Source organism: Eleutherodactylus coqui, chromosome 7, assembly GCF_035609145.1.
Source record: "Eleutherodactylus coqui strain aEleCoq1 chromosome 7, aEleCoq1.hap1, whole genome shotgun sequence".
Lineage (NCBI taxonomy): Eukaryota > Metazoa > Chordata > Amphibia > Anura > Eleutherodactylidae > Eleutherodactylus > Eleutherodactylus coqui.
In genome coordinates, this window is record NC_089843.1 from 160783820 (window position 1) to 160809308 (window position 25489).

At 47.8% G+C, this 25489-nt stretch overlaps 2 protein-coding genes across 3 annotated transcripts in view; one reads left to right on the forward strand and one right to left on the reverse strand.

The window, feature by feature from the left end:
• AIMP1 (aminoacyl tRNA synthetase complex interacting multifunctional protein 1) overlaps window positions 1-2036 on the reverse strand; it is a 50426-nt gene extending 48390 nt beyond the window's left edge. The window contains exon 1 of one of the 2 annotated variants that reach the window (XM_066573898.1): window positions 1904-2036. The gene's annotated coding sequence lies outside the window, so the exon portion shown is untranslated. The remainder of the gene's footprint in view (window positions 1-1903) is intronic. The other variant, XM_066573897.1, reaches the window with a different exon arrangement.
• A 3506-nt stretch (window positions 2037-5542) lies between these two features.
• The window catches only part of TBCK (TBC1 domain containing kinase), a 233466-nt gene continuing 213519 nt past the window's right edge, over window positions 5543-25489 (forward strand). The window contains exons 1-3 of the mRNA XM_066573900.1: window positions 5543-5632; window positions 10107-10329; window positions 23394-23466. Coding sequence (XP_066429997.1) covers window positions 10134-10329; window positions 23394-23466 — 269 coding nt within the window. The 5' untranslated portion in view covers window positions 5543-5632; window positions 10107-10133. The remainder of the gene's footprint in view (window positions 5633-10106; window positions 10330-23393; window positions 23467-25489) is intronic.

The window sequence follows — 25489 nt, forward strand, 5'->3', positions numbered from 1 at the left end:
CCTAGGGTGGATTCCCACTGGAAGCAATCCGCAGAAGACCCGGCTGCACTGCGGGGGCGACAATCATGTAAGGGGCGCAGTTTCTATCATGGTGGCCATTCGCTGTATATATCCAAATATCAGCCACAAGTTGGGGAACGTTCAGGAGGATAATTATGGTCAGCAGAGCCAACAGTAAATATATGAACCCCGACCGACGTCATATATACAACCCCTCAGTATAATAGGCCTCTGGATGATTACTACTTGTAGAGTGTGTATACTGTATACAAGACCGCACCACCCACCATAGGGTATCTACAGACCCAGACAGATTTATTGATCCATGCATAGGGTGACCGCGGCATTCGCTGCGCATCCTCAGCCAGCAGAGTGTATGGGCTGTAATGTGTACAGCGCTGCGGGGGAGCGGCAGCATTGTCCGCATACACCCGTGTGAACGAGCCCTAAGTAGTGGGAAAAGGAAAAAGACCCCAGGGATGCGCACCACTTAGGGGGCCTTCACACTTGTGTTCGCGATATCGCTGCGTTTTTTTAACGTGATTGTCAATGTGACTTGCTAATGTTAAAAACGCAGCGCACAAAAATCACAAAGCACAAACTTGCGATTTTTTTTTGCGATGCATTTTTAACATTAGAAAGTCCTATTGACAATCACGTTAAAAAAGCGCAGCGATATCGCGATCGCCGGTGTGAAGGCCCCCTGATACTTCAGGCCGAGTCTGGTGACGCTGACACACTCATCCGTTTTGTGCGTTTAGGGTGCTTCTACACACGGTGACCATTGTTCGCTCGAGTCGATGAGCACACGATGTCCCGGTTCGCTCACGCGGTCCGTTTAAACACGTTTAAGCTTTTTTACCAAATGGTTCCATTCTGTCCCAGTGGGTGAGAACGCCTGAACCATCCGGATGTAAACGGAGCGATTGGTGGACGGGCCCGCCATGATGGTCATGCTTGCTTAATATGAATGATAAGCGATTGAATTACCAGCCGTAAGCCGCGTTTACACGACCGATTATCCTTCAAATCTGAACAATTTTTGGAAGTGAGCCCGGCGGCAGGATTGTGTGGGGGTCAGCCAGTAGCGGGTGGCGCACTGGAGTTCAGTATGTCCGATCGTCTTCCCACAGCTTGACGCCACTCTACCATACTAGTCACAGATCCCACAGCTAAGTGCACACAAGGTTAGGCTGGGCTGATATAGCTGGGGGTTTCCAGTTTGCCGCCAATCGCCATCTTGCAGCGTACGCGCACATAATAGAACCTGCTGCGATTTTTCTTGTGCAAACATTTCACGCAATTTGTGTGATGGACAACATGGCAGCCCGAGGGGGATGGGTGCGGCGTGCTACCTGCGTGTGTAAGGCTGGGCTCACACAAGCATGTGGGTACAGCGTACCAATCTGCCCTGAGCGGCCATGTTGCAGCTCACACAACTTGCACAAAATATGAGCACGCAAAAGATCACAGTGTGTTCTATCTTGATGCATACACCCCAAAATAGAGCATGGCGATGGGTGGCCCACTGCCAGTACGCTGGTGTGTGCCCGGCTCTAGTGCATGGGGGTACATGAGCTGCAGACAGTCGGCAGTTGATGCAATAATCTGCAGTCAGAGGAGTCCAGACCGCCTGGCCCCCAATTACTTGTGAAGTAAAACATGGACGCTTATTTCCATGGCGACAGCTTTGACACACAGAGCCGTCGGTGGCCCTCCATGCCACCTGCAATACTGAGGGGGGCACCACTACACTTCTCACCCCCTGCACTGTCAGGTAATGGCTCCATTATCAGTGCACACCCCATGCGGTGTGCTGGGGGATGACAGTGCCCGGTTAGTGAGCGCCCACACCGTGCCCGGCACCCCTCTGACGATACCACACACGTAGCGCTGCCCTTACCTCTTCCTGAGGGCTTTACTGAGAGGCCGGCGCGGGGCGATGACGTCACGGGTCACATGACTCGGCCGGGCAGTGGATAGGCCTGGGGAGGGACAGAACACATAAGTGAGGCGCCGGTCACCTCGGGGGGGGGGGAAGCGCGCTGTCGTCATGGTTACCAGAGGGAGACCTCACGTCCCACTAGTCCTCCTGTGTAACTGCAGGCTGGGGGCTGTCGTCATGGTTACCAGAGGGAGACCTCAGGTCCCAGTAGTCCTCCTGTGTAACTGCAGGCTGGGGGCTGTCGTCATGGTTACCAGAGGGAGACCTCAGGTCCCAGTAGTCCTCCTGTGTGCCTGCTGCCATCACACACACTGCCCCTGTACCATTCCCTGCTATTATGTGTGACCCTCCGCTTCTGTACAAAGATGGCGGCGGCGCTTCCCCGACCACCAGTGCACTAGTGTACATCCGTAGTCTAAGGCCAGCTTCACATGAGGGAAAGCACAATTGTGCTGGCCTCAACGCAATGTTTTTGCGCTGTGAACAAGGCCTTTTGCGCATGTATCGGTGCATTTTACTGTATTTTCTGCCCGCAAAGCCTGTTCATAAACACCCGCGACAGAAAGACGCACGATTAAAAATGGTGAATTCGCCATGTTCTTTTCCCTGCACAGTTGCACCGTGTTTCGCGCATTTTGCACATACATTGCGCACCCCCGGCATTGGCTTCTATGGGGACTTTCTGTGTGCGAATACGCAGAAAAAAACGCGTTCCCTTACTTTTTGCACTACTGAAATGCGCGTGTGAAATACGGACATGTGAACAAATCCATGAAAATCATTTGGTATAGTGCTCTGCGTATTGTGCGCGCAAATACGTCCGTGTGAAACTGGCTGTAGGTGGGAATTCTTTTTTCTGCGCAATTTGAGGAGCAGGAGAGGGAAACCCTCTGGCCGAACTGAGCCGTATTCTGACAGAACCGAGCGGACCCCATTGCTGATTAAGGTATTAGTGTATCTTGACGCCACCTGAAGCTAGGGGTTTGACCGGAGGAACGCCCCTCTCACACCCTTAGCTCCTGATAGGGTTAATGTAGTAAGGTTCTAGCAACATGCTGTGGATTGATTTCCGCGTGCAGAGCACGCAAAAATCAATCCACAGTGTGCTGTGGGCCGGCCGTAATTTAAGGCATGCTTACCGCCCGGGTGGCGACTCACGGTTGCGTGCCATTCGTCTCCTGTCTCCTCCGTACGGGCTGCCGGCTGCGTGCTCCCTGGCGGGGGCTGAGTGACTGCTCTGTATTGCGGCGGCCACCTCTCTGCTGGCTCATGGCGGCTCCCCCGCAGACAGCTTAGAATACGGCGTTCGGCTTTGTGGTGGGTAAGGTCGGCCACTCCACCGAAGAAACATGAGAAGACTGTGTCCGCCTCTGTGATAGGTGACAACGTCCACTTCAGTGATCCCTGATGCCCGGTTCCGCGCTGACAGGTGGGAAGAAAAAAAGATGCTTCTGCGAAAGCATAAGAAAAGAAAACTGCCCTCCGTCCAGGGGTTCGGTGTTGTGGGCCAGCGCCGATCACTGATGGACGCTCCCCTGCTGACAGCTGAAGTCCTATCCCTTCAGTGCGGGCGAACTGTCTTGCACCAGGCCGGCGGCACACCCTGCATGTCTTCAGTGAATACTTTTACTGAGCTCGCAGGACCTGAGAAATAAAAAGCACAGCGGCCAATCACTTTGAGGGGGCATCACACCCCTGTGAATCTTGACTCCACCAGGAATTCCTGGTGGAGTCAAGATACAGAAATACCGAGTTTTACAGCATTTAGCGCGGCGTTTCAAATGCCACGCTAAACGAGGTAAAAATCGGCCTCTGTGAGAGCGGCCTGAAGGGGTTCAACATCTGCACTGCAGGTCAGTGTCTGCAGAAAACCTCAAAGCTCATCCACGTGAGCAGAGCTGCGATCCAGACGTGGTGAAGTCAGTAAACAGCGCTGCGATCCAGTCGTGGTGAAGTCAGTAAACAGCGCTGCGATCCAGTCGTGGTGAAGTCAGTAAACAGCGCTGTGATCCAGACGTGGTGAAGTCAGTAAACAGCGCTGCGATCCAGTCGTGGTTAAGTCAGTAAACAGCGCTGCGATCCAGACGTGGTGAAGTCAGTAAACAGAGCTGCGATCCAGTCGTGGTGAAGTCAGTAAACAGCGCTGCGATCCAGACGTGGTGAAGTCAGTAAACAGCGCTGCGATCCAGTCGTGGTGAAGTCAGTAAACAGCGCTGCGATCCAGTCGTGGTGAAGTCAGTAAACAGCGCTGTGATCCAGACGTGGTGAAGTCAGTAAACAGCGCTGCGATCCAGTCGTGGTTAAGTCAGTAAACAGCGCTGCGATCCAGTCGTGGTGAAGTCAGTAAACAGCGCTGCGATCCAGACGTGGTGAAGTCAGTAAACAGCGCTGCGATCCAGTCGTGGTGAAGTCAGTAAACAGCGCTGCGATCCAGTCGTGGTGAAGTCAGTAAACAGCGCTGTGATCCAGACGTGGTGAAGTCAGTAAACAGCGCTGCGATCCAGTCGTGGTGAAGTCAGTAAACAGCGCTGCGATCCAGACGTGGTGAAGTCAGTAAACAGCGCTGCGATCCAGACGTGGTGAAGTCAGTAAACAGCGCTGTGATCCAGACGTGGTGAAGTCAGTAAACAGCGCTGCGATCCAGACGTGGTGAAGTCAGTAAACAGCGCTGTGATCCAGACGTGGTGAAGTCAGTAAACAGCGCTGCGATCCAGTCGCAGCGGAGTCCGCATCACGCAGGAGACGTCACGGAAGCCCCAGTCATTGTAGGAAACATGAGCGTTCGGGGGGCCTTCACATCCGCACCACGCTTGCTGTGTCCCTGCTGACTGCACCATCACACTGTAACGGGGAGACCTCTGCGGGACATCACACATAGCTGGTGATCAGCACTGGGTTTGCGGTGGTGAAATCCCACACAGCGCGGCCGCGGTTCTGGACAGTCGCAAAATACCGGCAGACATAGCCATGCATGCAGCACTTTTGCTTCCGGTAAAATACCAGGCAGCTGAGCAGAAGCCAACCGGACCCCATTATAGTCAGGGGGGCCCGTCTGCGCTGTACCGTCCGTTATAAGATGTTCGGCTGCGGGGATTCCTCTTTCCTGCTCCCTGAAGGGAGTAGAAAAACGGACCGCCGACGCAGACCTGGAAGCAGCCTTAGACCACTTTCACACACAGCGTTGGCCAAACGCCGCGCCTTTACTGGTTACGTAGGGCAGCGGGTTTTAACGCACCCCATCATTGTGACGGGTGATGAGATGCGAAAGAACAGCTTCCGAAAATCATGGCGTTAGAAAGACGCCTAATATAATCTTTATCATTTATTACGGTTCTTCACTACGTCCGGGGACTTTTGTATAAATGTAATGATGGCAACCCTGCTGAGTGATTGGCTTCACCCCCTGGAGGTCTGCCCCTCGTCATACTGTCACACGTTAGAGGAGGGCACATCCTCCATTGTGGCAGCTGACCCCCGTGCACAGGCAGCGGCGTGCACAACCGCTCAGCACCACTGTGAGTGACCAGTGCGCATGTCCGCGATCCTCCTCACGTGGAGGGGCCTGGCTGCTGCACCGGCGCCTGCTGATGACGTCACGGTCATGTGACAGCAGGTCTGTCAGTGACGTGCAGTGTCCATGTAGTGCGGTGGTGTGTGAGGAGCGCCGCTGGGAGGGAGCAGCCCGGGGTGAGACTCCAGGAGGGGATGGACGGGGGTGCAGGGGACACATATCTGTATACCGAGGGCTTCTGTCTCCACCCACACTACAGCCAGACCTTCCCAGATGCTTCTCACTGACTGCAGTGTAAATAAAGCAGTACCATATAGGTTTCCGGCACAGGAGTGCGTAGTCAGCAGCGCTTTTATACCCCACGCAAAAATAATCACAACTTGTGAAGCCCGTCTGCGCCGTTCTCGCTTCAGGTTCGTGACGCTGTACGTTTTTAGACCTTTACACGCTTAGTATGATGGCAGCTAAAGACGCTTTTACACGGAGCGATTATAGTCATTCAGTGTAAACAGCCAACGACTGACGAGAATCGCGCAGTTTTTGTTCATCGTTCGTGTTATGCAGGCGCATTGTCACGTCATCCGCTTATCGTTCGGAGTACACAGCGTCCGTTCAGTCGCTTATACAGCGAATGTGAGCGGGCCAACCATGTATCTGCTGTATAAACAGGCTGCGCGGACGGGGATGGCGCTTGTTCAAACGATAGTCGGAGAGGACGCTAACAGAAGAACAACGCACGGCTCACACTTTGGCGCCAGCTGCAAATTGGGAGAGTTGAGTATTAATTCTTCTGTTGACTCAGGAGACAACGCGTTTCGCTGCTGAGCCGGTACTCCTTCAGGCTGCAGTGAAACGCGTTGCTTGAAGTCCCGATCCTGCTGCGCAGGTCTCACACACGGTAGAGGAGCGCACGTGTTTCCCATTTAATGGTAAACCTCGCATCGCACCCTCCTGAACACGCGCCAGCCGTGTGAAGCATTAGCGCTTCCATTGGAATCACTAGGCGATGCTTTCCGGGAGACGGGGACAGATAGGACGTGTGTATGAAGCCTTGCAGTAGAACGGGGCTCATATTCGTGTACCTCGCTACGCACAAATCTTGCGCAATTTTCTCAGCCGCATGAAAGCGGCCTTTAGCAGGTTTACAGATTATTACAAAGAGGTCCTTGTTGGTGGTTTTCACAACTGCCGTCGGTTATTCTGCATGGTGCGATCTGTCATCCACTTTAATGTCATTGAATGGGATTCTGTGAAGCATCCGGCATGTATCGTGTCACGCTGCGCCGCAGCGGGGGCGTCTTGTAATAAAAATCATAGCGAATCAGTAAAAACGAATGAACAGACCCGGAGGCCGGCTTCACACGGACCAGAAAATAGCGCAAGGTTTTTGTATAGCGAGATGCACAAATATGACCCCCATTCTTCTGAAGGAGCTCAGACACAGGAGTGATGGCTTCCTGCATGGCACCGCGATGCAGAAACAAGGCACAGCATGTTCTGTCCAGCCTTGTGATCTCGCATTGTAGCCTCATCGACTTCAATAGGGGCTGAAGGATCCCTGCACCCTGAAGTGATGTGAGGTCTTCCCATGACAGCACCTCACATCCTGGGGATTTCACATGGTGGGGGGCGCAATATGGGGTTGGGATTCACGGAAGCTAGCCTAAGGAATTGATTAGCAAAACCTGCGCAGGTAATCCGCAGTTCAAGCCGCCCAAAGGGAAGCATTGGGTACCCGCACTTCATTTAACACTGGCTAATGGCTAATTAGTCTAACGAGTCCAACGAGTCCTAGATATATTGTTTTCCTGTGTCATTTTGCAGCGTATCACACATCTCCTAAGCGTATTGCGCATGCATTTCCGCTTCCCCATTAAATTCTATGGGGATGTTTGGTGAGCGCGCTGTAGTTTTTTTGCGTGACCGAAATGCGCAGGGATTTACGCGCAAATATGAATGAACCAAATCAGTAGGCTCTGTTCACTGCATTATGTACGCAAATACACCCGTGTGAAGCCGGCCTCAGGCTAGGGATAGCCATTGGCATTAGCCACGACACGGGTTGTGCAGCCGAAGACCGCAGTGTAATCCTGTGACGTCAGGACCTGGTGGGGCAGCATGGGGCTCAGCAGGTACCAAGGGCAACATCTGCCCAGGTGTGCGGGGGTTTCCTAACATATAGGTAGGTGAATACAGATTCTGACCCCAATGAGGACAGACCCCACTATTAAGGATGTGTAATATGCATGCACTATATAAATAAGGGGGATTATAATGGATGGGACTTACAAGCAATCAGTGACCTGACAAAGACGAGATCCAAACCTGCTGGACTTGTGGCAATCATCGGGTCTGGGCAACCTGCCAGCCCCAAGGCAACCGCCCTCATATCCATTAGTCCCAACATTTCAGGGCTACGCTGCCATCACCGGCTGCCTAACCTGTGTTGCAGCCAAAGTCTCTGGGTGTTTTATGTTTAACCCCTTAAGGACCCAGGTGTTTCGATCCTAAAGGACCAGACACTTTATAGGGATTTTACCCCTGTGGTGGTTTTAGTGCCCTAATTTTTTTCTTCAGCTGCCAAAATTATTTTTGCAGTGTTTTTTTCCGTCACATATAGGGCGATTTTTTATCTTTGTTTTCACTGACTTTTTTTTTTTTTTTTAGTTATATTAGGGGTAAAAATCTAAAAAAAAATTCTTAATTTATAGCTTACTTTTAAAATTAGTATATTATATTTTAAGAATAAACAGTAAATCAGAAGCGGCGCTCCGATGGTGTACAACGAGGTTACAGACAGGAACAATATAGTAAAAGAACTCACCGCAACTGAACCGGTCCTAGTAAAAGGTACCGGTCAGTTCATGGGTCCACTGAAGTATTTCAAATCGATTGGAGTGGGATACGTTGGTAGTCCTAAGACATCCCCTGGGGGAAAGAGAGGCAGGGTCTATATATTGCTGCACCATATTGCTCCCATTATGGTGCAGCAATATATAGACCCTGCCTCTCTTTCCTTCCCTCCCTCCATCCCTCCCCCCCTTTCTCTCTCCCCCCCCCCCCCCCCCGTCCTGAGCTCCGATCACGTGGTGATAGTGTAGTGTCCTCGTAAGGGGACCGCTAAATATACATAGTTTTTAGATATAATGTCCTAACATCAATAATAATATACCAATAATAATGAGAGTAGGATGTGATTAATTAGAAAATATATTGTTTAGGGTTTGCAGATTGTTTAGATTGAAACTCCTCCCCTTCCCCTTCCCCTTAGAGTATGTCAGCTATAAATAGGAACCACTAGACATGTGTCCCTTATGCTTGAAAAAGGCTTACAAAAAGCCGAAACGCGTTGCGATATCTATCCACTTACCTTTGCATGTGTATAATAAATTGTTTTATGAAATACACCTCTGCATCGTTGGAATTTCCCTGCTTCTTTGGATATTGGGGTGCCAGGAGTCCAAGGCACCCCACATCAAGTAAGATTTTCACTGGGTGATACAGTTGGATGGAGCGCATCAAGTGAGTTTTTCTGTCTCTTTTAAAATTTCCATATTATATTTTAAATTATTAATTTTTTTTAGCATCTATGTCCCCCATAATGTCATATAAAGGCCTCTGGAGGTCGTCATTGGTTTTTTTTTTTTTTAATCTCACACTTTTTGGGCTTATTCCCCCTTCCTCCCATTGCAAGCTCTGGAGTGGAGAAGAAAGGCAGAGAGCCGATGAGGCGGTGGGAAGGGGGGAACTGTTTGATGGAAATGTATATTGGCCAGCCGTGAAAACGCCGTCCGATATACGCTCATGTAAATAAGGCCTTCCATTGTAGCTGAGACAGCCATAGGAACCCCAGTTACAAAGAAAAAACATCCCCATGTACTGACAATAGTCACTAACAGAGCTGATCTGGGTCTGGTATGACCCTTTTTGCTGTTTTGTGACAGAGGACACCCGCAGTCACATGATCGCTGAGTAGCATGGCGGAACTACTTCCGCCTAATCTCTTTATTACATAGAGTTCATTGAGTAATGTGTAGCCTGGAAAGAAGAAGGCAGAAGCAAGTATAAAAACACTTCTCCCTTCTTCTCTGGGTCCCTGTGTGTGTGACAGCTGAGGACTCAACCTGCTCCTGCTTGATTGCAGGAGCTTTAATCCCGCGGCGTACTTCTGCTATCAGTCAAGATTAAAGCCAAGAACCAGGAGCTGTAAATTTACTGTGCTGGGTCCTTAAAGGGTTAAAAAAAAAGACCAAATCTTTAAATAGGAAAAATGTTTGAGACGCTCTAATACTTCGTCCTTCAACTTCTTGCTGTTTTCAAGATCTCTCTCTGCTGTCAGTGAATTGGAGCATCCTTTATATTCAGAGTCTAGCGCCTCCTACAGACCTGGTACCAAGAGATCGCTGACCTCTCTCTGGACTTAAGCAAGACTGTTTCCATTTACGGGCATTAAGACGGGATCTGGAGTTTGCTAAGGAATCGAAACCCTACGTATAATATTGCCATTCATTATGAAATGCCTAATCTTTAAGACAATCCCTTTAACCAGTCCACTGCGCCCGTCAGTGTATGATAGAAATATGTGAAGCAGCAGCCGCGTCGGCCGTACTGAATGCCGTTACTAACCTGCATCTTGTATTGTGTCTGCAGTTCTCAGCGAGTCGCAGGCGGTCCTCCATGATGGCTCCTCTAAGGGACGCAGGACTGGGAGCCTTCACGTTTTTTGCATCCGCTCTCCCTCACGATGTATGTGGAAGTAACGGTCTCCCTCTTACTCCGAACTCAATCAAAATCCTGGGACGATTTCAAATTCTCAAGACCATCGTCCACCCCCGGCTCTGTCAGTACGTGGATATCACCCGTGGCAAGCATGGTAAGGAGGAACAACTGTTAAGGAGATATGATCTGGGATCAGAATAGGAAGGTTGGGGAAAAGAAATCCTATATTCATCCGTTTATATCTCGTACTGCCATACTGGTGGTCCTCTCTGGTCTTTGTTGCTTGGATCTGCAGCAATGACATGCCCTACGTGCACTCCATGTGTACAACCCATCACTGGTCTCAGATGTCTTCTGCCGTATATACTAGCACTGGTCCCAGCGGTCTTCTGCTGTACATACTAGCACTGGTCCCAGCGGTCTTCTGCCGTACATACTAGCACTGGTCTCGGCGGTCTTCTGCCGTACACACTAGCACCGTTCCCAGCGGTCTTCTGCTGTATATACTAGCACTGGTCTCGGCAGTCTTCTGCCGTACATACTAGCACCGGTCCCAGCGGTCTTCTGCCGTACATACTAGCACTGGTCCCAGCGGTCTTCTGCCGTACATACTAGCACTGGTCTCGGCGGTCTTCTGCCGTATGTACTAGCACTGGTCTCGGCGGTCTTGTGTTGTACATACTAGCACTGGTCTCGGCGGTCTTCTGCCGTATATACTAGCACTGGTCTCGGCGGTCTTCTGCCGTATATACTAGCACTGGTCTCGGCGGTCTTCTGCCATACATACTAGCACTGGTCTCGGCGGTCTTCTGCCGTATATACTAGCACTGGTCTCGGCGGTCTTCTGCCGTATGTACTAGCACTGGTCTCGGTGGTCTTCTGCCGTATGTACTAGCACTGGTCTCGGCGGTCTTCTGCCGTATGTACTAGCACTGGTCTCGGCGGTCTTCTGCCGTATATACTATCACTGGTCTCGGCGGCCTTCTGCCGTATGTACTAGCACTGGTCTTGGCGGTCTTCTGCCGTATGTACTAGCACTGGTCTCGGCGGTCTTCTGCCGTATATACTAGCACTGTTCCCGGTGGTCGTCTGTACATTCTAGCATTGGTGTCGGCGCTCTTCTGCCGTACATTCTAGCACTGCTCTCTGAGGCATTGGTCAAATGCATGTATGGCACATCAATGCTGCTGGGAAGGAAACAAAGCTCAGTGGGACCGCCGAAGTGGTAGAGCTGGACTGGTCAGGGTTGAATAGTGCAGTGTTGGTTTTGTTATCTTAGTAACTTTCCTGCATGTAGCAAAATTGAGTTTATATCCTGGACAATCCCTGTATGTCTGTAGACTGGATGAACTGCCACATGTAGTCCATCCTGCTATGTCAGACTCCATTTATCTGGCAGCATTTATCACACATACGGGCAGTTCATGCAGGGATATAATCACTTGCTGAATCTTTAGCACATAGCAGTGTACTGCTGCATAGTAGTGCATCATTTGCAGCTAGTCTTACAGTCCTGACCCTGACATTTGTGCATGATCAGCAAGGCAGGATATTGTTTCTCTTAGACTGTTTTGTCTAAGAGACATCGAGATCAGAGACATCAAGTCTCTGATCTTTTTTTATTCATTGCTACTACAATATATTTTACTACACATTAATAAAGGTTACTTTTTAAGGAGACCCAACTGTGGGTCTCAGCTTATGGCAAAGGCTGTGGTGGGATTGATCTTCTCTGATTGAGACTGAACACTGGTCAGCATGCTCATGGCAAGACAACGGCAATAGAGTTGGAACCCATGATAGTGGGTGCCAGACGGATGGGACATTCTATTTCCGAATTTGTGTGGGCATTTACCATTCCTCACTCCGCAGTGTCGTGTATAGCGGAATACATTGTAGAAAGCTTTACCACTCTGGGTGGATCCCTACCAATGGTGTGGCCTACGCATTCTCTGACATGAGCCCAATCGACCATCTATGGGATGTGGTGTAGAGGTCCATTCACACCCGGGATCCTGTATCTACAGATACCACGGAGCTGGGGGCGGCTATCCAGACAGCATGGCTCTATATCCCTCCAGCCGTCTTCCTTCCACTTGTGGAATCGTTGCCACGTCGAGTTGCTATACTTCACTGGGCTAGTGGGGGTCCTATACAATATGGCTTCCTATTCCATGACTTTGTATTGAAAAGCTTTTAACAGTTTTTTGGTTGTGTGAAAAGGTAAGAAAAGACCGTAGTACCATTATTTTGGAGGTATTGTTTTATACTGCTGTAAAAAGGATATGTTTACATTATTCTGTAGGTCATTACAATTTGGGGTGATGCCAAATTTATACACATTTTTTTTAATGCTTTACTATTTAAAAAAAAGACACCTTGCTGTCTGCTGCTGCATTCTGAGACCCATACACCTTTTATTGCTGGAGCGGTGTGAGGGCTTGGCTTTGCAGGGCGGCTTGTAGTTCTCATTGGTACTATTTTACGATGCATATGACCTTTTGAACACTCATTTTGTATTAGGAAACAGGAAGCACAAAGCAATACAGTTCTGCACTGTTTTGTATTTTTCCTTATGGCGTCAGGCATGCATGGAGGTTTTGTATGGACGATGTCCAAGACTGCCCCACATGCAGAAGGTATTAGCAGCGGCCAGGATCGTAGATAACACTGATCTTGGCTCACTAACCATTTAGACGACTCCATCTTCCAAAATGTTCCCCTACAACAAGATCGCAGGGTGCGTTGTGAAGGCCCTTAAGGCTGCTATGGTTTTTTTTCCCATTAAGTCTTTCTAATGGAAATATTAAATAGGATGCCTGCAAAAATAAAATAAACTGTTATCTCAGCGGTCAAACAATTGCAAGTTTAAGTTCCCTAAGTGGAGTAAGAAAAAAGTTAAAATAAGTTAGAGGGGTTTTAATTATTAGAAAAAAATAAAAAATGTTAAAAGTTTAACTCCTCTTCCTCGTTTTTAACATAGAAAAATCAAAAGAACAAAGAAAACCTATTTGGTGTCACCGTGTCTGTAAAAGGCCAATCTATTACCCGGAGAGCTTGACTCACACCGCACTTCAATGCCAGTTTCCTGGTGCTTTTCTGTAGACTTTGTGGAAATAGCCGGCACTGCTGTCACACCTGGGGATTGGAAACGCTGTTTATACAACCAGTTCTTGGGTTGTCCTGGACACCACCGCTTTCCCTGAACTTCTGAGTCCGTTTCCTGTCAGTTTCCGCACTTGCTGACTGTCTTTGGTGTTCTTAATTGAAAGCCTCGGCCAGTGCCCACGCCACGTGACCATCTGTTACCGACCATCAGGATTATCTCTTTAGGGCGCTCGCTCTGTTACCTTAGCGATGTAGGGCGCTTGCTCTGTTACCTTAGTGATGTAGGGCGCTCGCTCTGTTACCTTAGCAATGTAGGGCGCTCGCTCTGTTACCTTGGCGATTCAGGGCACACGCTTCTGTTACCTTAGTGATGTAGGGCGCTCGCTCTGTTACCTTAGCAATGTAGGGTGCTCGCTCTGTTACCTTAGCAATGTAGGGCGCTCGCTCTGTTACCTTAGCAATGTAGGGCGCTCGCTCTGTTACCTTGGCGATTCAGGGCACACGCTTCTGTTACCTTAGTGATGTAGGGCGCTCGCTCTGTTACCTTAGTAATGTAGGGCGCTCACTCTATTACCTTAGCGATTTAGTGCGCACGCTTCTGTTACCTTAGCAATGTAGGGCGCTTGCTCTGTTACTTTAGTGATGTAGGGCGCTCGCTCTGTTACCTTAGCGATTTAGGGCGCACGCTCCTGTTACCTTAGCAATGTAGGGCGCTTGCTCTGTTACTTTAGTGATGTAGGGCGCTTGCTCTGTTACCTTAGCGATTTAGGGCACACACTTCTGTTACCTTAGTGATGTAGGGCGCTTGCTCTGTTACCTTAGCAATGTAGGGCGCTTGCTCTGTTACCTTAGTGATGTAGGGCGCTCGCTCTGTTACCTTAGCTATTTAGGGCGCACGCTTCTGTTACCTTAGCGATGTAGGGCGCTCTCTCTGTTACCTTAGCGATATTGGGCGCTCTCTCTGTTATCTTAGCGATGTAGGGCGCACGTTTCTGTTATCTTAGTGATGTTGGGTGCTCGCCCTGTTACCTTAGCGATGTAGTGTGCTCGCTCTGTCACCTTAGCGATGTTGGGCGCTCGCTCTTTCACCTTAGCGATGTTGGGCGCTCGCTCTTTCACCTTAGCGATGTTGGGCGCTCGCTCTTTCACCTTAGCGATGTTGGGCGCTCGCTCTTTCACCTTAGCAATGTTGGGCGCTCGCTCTTTCACCTTAGCGATGTAGGGCGCACGTTTCTGTTATCTTAGTGATGTTGGGTGCTCGCTCTGTTACCTTAGCGATGTAGTGTGCTCGCTCTGTCACCTTAGCGATGTTGGGCGCTCGCTCTTTCACCTTAGCGATGTTGGGCGCTCGCTCTGTCACCTTAGCGATGTTGGGCGCTCGCCTCTGTCACCTTAGCGATGTTGGGCGCTCGCTCTGTCACCTTAGCGATGTTGGGCGCTCGCTCTGTCACCTTAGCGATGTTGGGCGCTCGCTCTGTCACCTTAGCGATGTTGGGCGCTCGCTCTGTCACCTTAGCGATGTTGGGCGCTCGCTCTGTCACCTTAGCGATGTTGGGCGCTCGCTCTGTCACCTTAGCGATGTTGGGCGCTCGCTCTGTCACCTTAACGATGTTGGGCGCTCGCTCTGTCACCTTAGCGATGTTGGGCGCTCGCTCTGTCACCTTAGCGATGTAGGGCGCTCGCCTCTGTCACCTTAGAGATGTAGGGCGCTCGCCTCTGTCACCTTAGCGATGTTGGCGCTCGCTCTGTCACCTTAGCGATGTTGGGCGCTCGCTCTGTCACCTTAGCGATGTTGGGCGCTCGCCTCTGTCACCTTAGCGATGTTGGGCGCTCGCCTCTGTCACCTTAGCGATGTAGGGCGCTCGCCTCTGTCACCTTAGAGATGTAGGGCGCTCGCCTCTGTCACCTTAGAGATGTAGGGCGCTCGCCTCTGTCACCTTAGCGATGTAGGGCGCTCGCCTCTGTCACCTTAGCGATGTAGGGCGCTCGCCTCTGTCACCTTAGCGATGTAGGGCGCTCGCCTCTGTCACCTTAGAGATGTAGGGCGCTCGCCTCTGTCACCTTAGAGATGTAGGGCGCTCGCCTCTGTCACCTTAGCGTTGTTGGGCGCTCGCCTCTGTCACCTTAGCGATGTAGGGCGCTCGCCTCTGTCACCTTAGCGATGTAGGGCGCTCGCCTCTGTCACCTTAGCGATGTAGGGCGCTCGCCTCTGTCACCTTAGCGATGTAGGGCACGCGCTTGAGTTACTCCAGTCAAAGACTTCTGTGATCACTTGAGGTACCGGCATTGTAATCACTTTCACTGAGTGGAACTGGAATCTCGCTGTTACTTAGAGGTCTATTAGTACTTTAAGCGGTCACTGAGGGGCACTATTATTGTGAGAGGATACCAAGGCCATGGCTCAGCAGAAGTGGCCTAATGCGGATACATTTTCTGTGATACACATAGTGCAACATAAGAATTGTCCTGCTTTCAATGTTCAAAAGTTGGGAGGAATGCTTCTAGACTGCAATACAGGGCTTTCCTGGGGGCTTGCACTTGATTCCAGGTTGCCATGTAGATGCATCTGCAACAGCAGTGGGTCAGGGGGGCTTCCGAACCCACTCCATATCTAAGTTGCAACTTTTCTGTAGGTGCTACCCTGTTTCCCTGAAGATAAGCCCTACCCTGATTTTTTAAGAGGGGTTGCAATATAGACCCTCCCCCAAAAATAACCCCTAGTTGCATTTCGTCAGGGGGTTTATATGCGTTGCTGTGTGTGCCCCAGTGGTCGTAATGTGAATTGCAGCCTGTTAAGGCTTTGCTAGTACAGATACTGAGCGGCACCCCCTGCTGATCAGCTAATGTTGATCTGTCCTAAGGAAAGGCCATCAAAGATAAATCTGTAAAAGTCCAGACAACATATGATTCCCAGCAGACGTGTGGTGGCCAGCTTCTTCATCATGCTACGGCAGCTCATGAATGGGACGGAGCCGCTCTCGGCCATAGGGCTGGTGAACATGATGTCACATGCCTGAGAAGAGACTAGCACTTACGGGAGTGCGGCGGCCCTTTAAACAACTGATGGTGGGATTTCCAAGAGGTTGACCCCACCAATCTGATATTGATGGATAGGTCAACAATATCCTTGTTCTGGAAAGCCCTTTTAATAGCGTGCCCCACAGCGGCTGGCACCCCGGTAGTCACGCCTGAGGCTTAGGTGTGCCCTTGTTTTGCTGTGTTTTCGGTGTTGCGAGGGATACATTTCCATCCCTCCTTCATTACCTTGGAGAGCAGAACATGCCGAGGACTTGGGAATCTGCTACAACACAACCTTCTAATTGCTTCTCCAGATGTCGAGCTTTTCATCACCTCCCGGACACCGAGGACGTATAATGCTCACTGACAATTGTCTTTATTACTTGCATGCTGATGGTGGATCAGGAGCCTCACGGCGGATTACATGGCTGAGGGAAGGGCTCCGTACTGTAATACAGCTGTCTGTAGGCACCTACGGGGTAGACAACGGCCTCTGCTGGTTCAGAGTGAACTCATGTCTTTAGAAGGGATTATGGCAAGAGTTTACGTGCTGCATAACTTGTATCGCAGAACTTCCTCTTGGGAGTTTCGGTTATGATAAACTTTTTTTCCCTTCTTTTTGTGTTTCTAAGCATATAAAAACTACATTCCGAAACATCCCACCCTTTTAAGGGGATTGTGTCAGATTAGAAAAACATGGCAGCTTTCTTCAGAAACTGTGCCAGTCTTGCCCATTGTCTGCGCATGGTACCGCAGCTCAGGCTCATGCCTTTAAATGGAGCTGAGCTGCAGTACCTGACATAGTCCATGGACAAGCGTGGCGTTGTTTTTAGAAAAATGTCACCATTTCTTTCTAATCTGATACAACCCTTTACATCCCCCATAATACTGTGACACTTGCGGTTTCCTACTGATCACTTTACAGCTTTTACAGCGTGTCAACAGTCGTCTCATTATTAAGGACAAGTGTGTTTTGGAACAAAAGGACCAGACACTTTTTAATGTTGGTTTTGGGGCCCTATTTTGAAATTTTTTTTTTTCTTCAGCTACTAAACTTTTTGCCTCATTTTTTGCCCCGTGACATATAGGGCTATTCTTTTAATATACTTTTCACAGATTTTTTCCCCCCAGTTCTTTTAGTTTTAATAAAAGTAAAAAGCTAAAAAAAAAAAACAAAGTTTTTTGTTTTTTTATTGTTCATTTATATTTACACTAAAGCAAAGTACAGTCTTCCTCAGGCTGCCTGCACACGGGCGGAAATCCCGCGGTGGGATTTCCGCCACTGAAAACCTGCATAGGAGTGCATTACAATACGCACTCCTATGCAGACGGCCGCGGTTTGGCCGCGCGAAATGTCGCGCGGCAAACAAACCGCGGCATGTCCTATTTTTGTGCGGGGCTCGCAGAGCCTCGCACAGAAACGTCACTCACCCGGCTGCCGGCTCCGGTCTGCGCATGCGCCGGCAGCTGGCACATGAAAGAGCCGGGGCCGCCGGGCGCGGGTGAGGACGCGCTCCTCCCTGCAGGCGCTGGGGTCGGGTCCCGCGGCGAGAATTCTCTCCGCCGGATCCGACCCACCCATCTGCAGGCGGCCTCACTTTGTTTCAGACTATTTGATATATAATTTGCATAGTCGCCGATTACAAGGTGCGTATGGCGACGGTATTTCTTTGGTTGGTGTCGGCAGTGGGTTGGCGAGTTTTTATTTATATATTTTTATTTTATTGTTTACTTTCTTTTTACTTTGGATGCTACATTTAAAAAAAAAAAAATATCTCTTAGGGCTCATGCCCACGGCCGTGACGAACTCCGCAAGCGGAATACCGCAGCCAAGTCCGTCACAGCGCTTTCCCCACTAAAGACCCCATACTTGCCTCCCGGATCCGCTGTGCAGGTCCTGCATGAGGCGTCAGTGCACATGCGCAGTACAGCTCATGGCACTCTGGTAGTGTCATATGACGCAACGGCTGTGGGCAGGGCACGTATTAACGCTGTACTTCCGCGGGACTACAGCGTACGTATAGCGTGACTGCCGGCTTTCATTGACTACAATGGAAGCTGTCCACTCGTATTCCCGCGGCAAATAGGACATGCCGCGGTTATTTCACGCTGCGGAATTCCGCTGCGTGAACATTGAGCTATTAGATTCAATAGAAGTCCAGCTATGGGCATTAACCCTTATGATGTCATATAAGACATTGTCGTTTTTTTAAATTTAATTTCTCACTTTTCCACTGTAAGTGGGGTCTCCAAGTTACAGGGAAAACATCCCCCTAGTGTGAGAATAATCAATAGCAGAGCTGATCTGGGTTTGCTAAGACCCTGTAGCTCCTCTGCAGACACATGATAGTGGCATCGACTAGCGGAAGCAACACTTCCGCTTTCTCTATTTGCTACATAGCGCTTATTGAGGACTATGTAGACTGCAAGAGAAGAAGCAGAAGCAGTTAAAAATCGTTTCTGCCTTCTCCTCTAGGTCCTCGTCTGTCACTGACAGCCAAAGACCCGACCTGTTCCTGCTAGATTGCAGGACCAGGATCCTTAATCCTGCACCATATTTTCAAAGGTAAGGGATCAGGGAGTCCGGGGAGGTATCTTTCATACACCACAGGCGCTCCACTCCAGTGCTATGTCCCTGCGCGCTTTGCACATGGCAGCAACGTGGCTCTTTTTGCACTCACATCTCCCATTCACCTCTATGGGAGCTGCTGACACATTCTAGTCTTGCAGGGACGTGGTGTGGAACGGCGTGCCCGGTGGGTATGAAAGATACCTCCCCCTACCCGCTGTTTCCTCACCTTTAAGCTGAATAAATTAATTTATGGGGTGCAAAGGTAATGACAGTATCCCTTTAAAAACGTATTCTTACTATAGACCTTTATGGCATACACGTTGGATATTCTAGAGATGTCTGATAGATGACCCCCACAGGTTCCATGATCCCGGTTTCACATAGCAGTAAGGAGGGAGGAGAGAGCTTGTACATGCCTGTCCCCACTATGCTTTACGGGAGACACAGATATAGCAGGGCAGCCATCAATTCTGTCCCTCGCCATCATCTTATACCGCTTCTATTGCAAAGCAGTGCTCACGGGACCCCCAGGGTCTTCTAAGAAGTGCTGCCCCCAGTGGTGGCATAAATGTCTATTTTTGAAATACCTATCCAAGTAAGCATAATCTATATCAAATTTCCCCTGACCATGAAGAAGTTTTCCTGCTGGAGCTATGTATGTATTATGTATTTATTATGTATGTATTATGTATATATTATGTATGTGTTATGTATGTATTATGTATGTGTTATCTATGTATTATGTATTTATTATGTATGTGTTATGTATATATTATGTATGTGTTATGTATGTGTTATGTTTATATTATGTATGTATTATGTATATATTATGCATGTGTTATATGTATATTATGCATGTGTTATGTATATATTATGTATGTGTTATGTATGTTATGTTTATATTATGTATGTATTATGTATGTGTTATGTTTATATTATGTATGTGTTATGTATGTGTTATGTATGTATTATGTACTGTATATATTATGTATGTGATGAGCCACCATTTACCGGCCGGTTACATGAGGAGTGGCACACAGCAGCTCAGTTCTGCAGTTCTCACCTATTTTTATAAGGGTTACTTCTAGAAGTTTTGTACGTTCGGCTCTAGCATTCTTTGGAGTCATTTTGGGTCACCATAAATGGTGCTCAGTGGTGGGATACGTATCCACTATCAAAGAAGTAGAAACTACGACATTCAAGCTCATGCGAAATCCTACAGTTGTTTATTGAGACATTAACAAAGATTATTCCAGTCCCACTCTCTTTCCCCACTCATTTGAAGCCAACATTTACTAACTTTCCTGCAAGGCTGAAGATGTTAGATAGCGGTAAGGAAGGTGAGTGTCTGCAGTGAGACATTCCCCGCAGTGCAGTAACCCTGATTGCAGTGTGCAGTCCAGAACCACTTGCAGTTTCCAGCACACACTTTTGCCTTTCAAGAGCTTAAAGTTATGAACTGTTTAAAAGTAATAATAGGAAGAAGGGATTGTTCCAATATCCTAGCTATAAATACTGTTTAGTGCACATGTACAATATCTGCAGACCTCAACGACTGCCCCGCTCTGATTTACATCTGTACTTTAGATACAATCAGGAGAGACGGGGCAGAACAAGATATACAGCACGTTACATAGCAGCCAAGATACTCTTGGTATATATATATATATATATATTCATGTGTGCTGCCCTTGCCTATTGTAATAATAGCCGTTCTCGTCCCTCTTCTGTGTTCAGCCATGTCTTTCAACACTTTCTTGTAACATCCTACAAATATCTTTTTTATTAGAAGTTTCATTTGGAAGTGTTTAAAACCTCCTTCTGCCCAAATAATAAAACTTACACATGTTCCCGAATGTTCCTGTTCTTGTGTGAACTGTATAACATGTCTTAGAGCTGCAGTTTGTGCTCCAGAGCTCTTCTTCATACTGTAAGGTAAAACAATGCTCAGTCATTTTGGAGGCTGCGGAGATGTATATTTTGTCATCCGGCCTGTATATAGCTACACTAAAACAGTCCCAGCTATCTCCAGCAGTCCCGCTGAAATAAATGAAGTGGTGGTGTGTATGTGCGACCATCACTCCATTCATTTGGGGATGCCCCAGACTCTTGTTCTTGGGATCGGTGGGGGCCGGACCGCCACCGATCAGGAAGTTATCCCTTTATCCTATGGATAGGGTATAACTTCTAATATTGGCACAACCCCGTTCTTAAAGGTATGGTACCAAATTCTAGAAATGCTAACACATCTCATGTGTTTCTAGATCCAGGGATTGTTCTGACTGCCATTATGGAGCCGGGAAGGATTTTTTTTCCCCAAAAATAAGGGTAAATTGGCTCATTGAGGTTTTTTGCCTTTCTCTGGATCAACAAGAGGGGGTGGAAACAAGCTGAACTGGATGAAAATTTGTCTTTCTTCAGCCTAGTATACTTTCATGTTTCCCCGAAAATAAGACAATGTCTTATATTAATTTTTGCCCCAAAAGAGGCACAGTGTCTTATTTTTGGGGGGGTGTTAATACTTACCTAGCAGGCGCCGTCTCAGTCCCTCTTACTCCACTCCAGCAGTCTTCCGTATCGTCCTCAGTGGTGACAGAGCATTCTCTTCCTGGTAACGTGTGTTAAATACCCCTACTCCAGCAAGAGATCGATGTGATTGGCTCAGGACCACAGCCTCAGCCAATCACAGCCGGTGCTTGATGAGCCAATCCCAGCCATTCAATGCAATTTCTTGCTGGAGGCGGAGTATTCAACCCACGTTACCAGGAACAGAATTCTCTGTCACCGCTGGAGAGTAGCGAGAGGGACCGGGACAGCACCTGTGAGGTGAGTATTGTTTTTTTTACCTAGTGTAGCTAGGGCTTAGTTTTGGGGGATGGCTTAAATTTAAGCCACCCTGAAAATTAGGGTAGAGCTTATTATGGAGTAGGTCTTGTTTTCTGGGAAACATGGTATGTTACCTTGGAAGCTACATGCCGAGGGTCTGAGAGCCACATTTGGTTCTCAAACCATTGACCAAGGAATATTATATTACAACATACATTATAGTCTAAAGCTGCATTTCCAGTTCTGAAGGTTTCAGAGCTGAAATCATTATGCAGACCAAATGTTTCTATGATTGCGGTGTATTCTTCACACCAGACACTAATCTCCTACAAAGAGGCCGTTCCTCGGTTTATGTATTCCCCCAATGACAATAATTAGTGTATAACGTGACATGACGTGTCCCCAACTCTGTGATCTGTATGCAGCATTAGGTCATCGGGCGAGATAATTGAAGACAAACATGTGGTTAAGAGACCCTGGAGATTATGTCCCTCTCCGTCATTATCTGTCCCGATGTCCTGACGAAAATAACACGTACAGGCGTGTGAGTTATAAACTCCGCACCGAGAAATTCCCAGTCTTTTCTGAGGCTGCGGGGAGCTGTTAAACTGTAATGTGTCTGGGCTACGACAGCGCTGCGCTCGGCTGCAGCGGCAGCGCTGATGGGAGTTCCTTCTCTCTGGGAATGAAATCCACTAAATTACCTGTAGTAAAAACTTTCATTGGAACATATATTTTCCAGATTTCGGTGTGCGGACCATTCAGGATGTTTGGATGACCCGTATTGCTTATAATACATTTCTTTAAAGTCGTTTTATGGTTCGGGGAGTTATTTTTGTATCATAAACAGAACATGTCTGGTTTTTCCGTCTTTTATTTATTCGCCATATGTCCTGGATACCTGGAATACATTAATGGAGGGCAACTTATAGGATGATGACTATACATGAAGTGCCAACTCTGCAGCGGTGTTGTGATCAGCTGACCTATTACCGCTGCCCCTAAAGCTTCAGGCAGGCTACGCACGAACATATGCGCAATTGCAAATGTATTTGCGCATCGAACAAGGCTTTTTTGTAAGCTGATCGGTGTATTGTACGAGACTTGCATGATCATTTGCATCACAAAAACTGAGAATTTCACTAGAAAATCAATGCATAACCCCAAGCAGATCGAGCTTGTCAGAACTGAGATCACATGTGAGGAAACAGAGGCCAGGAGTTTCACATAGAAATAAATGAATGAAAATTAATCTTTAATTAAAGCGCCAACTAATTCCGCAGCACATTTAGGTAATTTTATTTATTACCCCCAGCAAGCTGGATACTCACTTTACCGACCTCGGTAGGATGGAAGGCAAAGTCAACCTTGAGTCGCCTACCTGAACCATGCAGGGACTGAACCTGCAACCTTCAGGTCGTGAGCAAGAGACTAGCTACATAGTTAGTGAATTAAACAAATCACCAGAGGCGCCTTTTATATTTTTTTCTAAGGACTATAAGCACAGTTATAATATCTACCCCAATTTACCCATGTTCATGTCCACAGCATTTCTAGATAAAGTATTATGTTATTCTTGTTTGTACTTTTCTACTTTTGTCGGTGTTTTTTTTTCTTTTTGTTGACTTGTAATAATGTATTCAAAGTTTCACTACTTTATAACATTTTGATTTATTCTCTGCTTACCTCCTCAGAGAGACTGGTGGTCGTAGCTGAACACTATGAAAAAAGTCTTGAAGATTTGCTACGGAGCAGGAAGCCTGTGAGGTAACGTCTCCATTCTGGACATCCTTGTTTGTAAAAACTGTCAAACAAAAACTGATGGGCAGACGGGAACTTGCCTGATATAGTCAACCATGGGGTGGAAGGAGATGTGTATATGTGTAGTGAAACCATACCTCGTTATGTTCTAGGCATTCAAAACTAAATGAGCTAAAAGTAAGAAAAGATATACACTTAAAGCAGTTGTCCGGGACTCTAGGCATTTTTTTTTATGGATGACCTATCATAGTAACATAGTATGTTAGGCTGAATGAAGACAATGTCCATCTAGTTCAGTCTGTTTCTGCCCCTCCCTTGTTGATCCTGAGGAAGGCAAAAAAAAACCCCAATGAGGCAGAAGCCAATTGAGGCCATTTGGGGGAAAAAAATTCTTTCCTCCAAAATGGCAGTCAAAATAATCCTCAGATCAATGTTTGAGAGTTCCAACCTGCATGCAAGACCCAGAACAACAACCCCCGCTGATTATTTAATGTCTATATCCTGTAATATCGTATCGCTCAAGAAAAGTATCTAGTACCCTCTTAAACTCCTCTATGGATTTTGCCATCACCACGTCCTCAGGAAGAGAGTTCCACAGTCTTACTGCTCTTACTGTAAAGAACCCCCTTCTGTGTTTGTGATGAAACCCGCTTTCTTCTAGACGTAGCAGATGCCCTCTTGTTACCGTCTGTAAGGGTTGTGCTGGCTGTGATCTGTTGTACTACATTGGTTTCTAGTCAGCCAATCCTCAAGGTCTGTGCTCATATATACACCAGCTCCTTTCCTAGTGGCTGCTGGTCTTTCTCCTGTTTGTTGTGGTGTGAGCTAGTCCTATGTGTGGTGGCAGCAAGAGGAGTTTGTGGCTTGGGTTTTGTTTGGCTGTGTTGCTGGACTCCTGGTTAGTGTAGGGGCTAGTGGTATAGCCAGGAGCCGTGACGTGGCCCGCTAGCTTCCATGTTTTGATCAAAATGTCAACTAATACCTGGTATTTATAGTATTTACATCTGCTACTAGTGTTTGCGTGTTTGCTGCTGTATGGTGGGATTCTGGCTGTGTGTTATCTTGTCTAGTTGTCCCTGTCGGTGGTGTACTATGTATGTGTTCTATCCGCTCAGGTAGGTCAGTGTCACTTACACCAGTAGAGGTTCGGGACAGGTATTTATCTGTGGTAGTTCACCTGGTGTTGCCTGGCATTCTGGGTCACGTTCTCATTTGCCCACACAAACGTAACACCGTTGCAGTCCTGGGTATAACCAGATCATGGGAGAGATCCTTGTATTGTCCCTTAATGTATTTATATATAGTTATTTGGTTGCCCGTTAGGCCACATGCACATGGCCGGGTCACACTCTGGCTGCGAGATTTCAAAGCCACATGCGAAATAAAAAAAGTGACATCACACTAGATCCACGTCAGGAGTTCCAAAAGCAAATTTGCCCATTCAAAAAGGGGTAAATCTGCAGGTATACATGTGCACAGCTTCTGCAGAAATCCACAGCTTAGCCACTTGGCTTCTGCAAGGCGAATTTGAAAAATTACGAAAAAATATTTATGTATATTTAGACATTTTTAAACATACTGCGAGGAGGTGGGGGATTTACTAATGCATGTACGCTAGTACTCTGGTGTCAAAAATGTGAAAATTTGGTGCACGTGGGGTTTTGCACACAACATTACTACTTTTTGCAGTTATGTGCAGCCTCTACCACTTTTCTGCATAATGGACAGGGCTCAGCAGTGCGACTTCTTTCTGCCTGGTAAACTTACAAATAAGTTATGCCAAAACTTGCTGAAATAATAGCACACATCCATGCTAGCTCCTAGCGGACACAGATTTTTGTTTGCTTGCGCTCCAGTTCCGTTTTTGTTTTTTTAATGGAATGGAAAGGAAAGCAAACTAACTTTTTTTTTTTTTTTTTAAATCAATGAGGAAAAAAACAATACATTTAATTTTATTTCTCTGCTCCAAGAACGGAATCGAGAAATGGAAATTCCTAATGGAGGTTAACGCTAATGTGAACAAGACCTT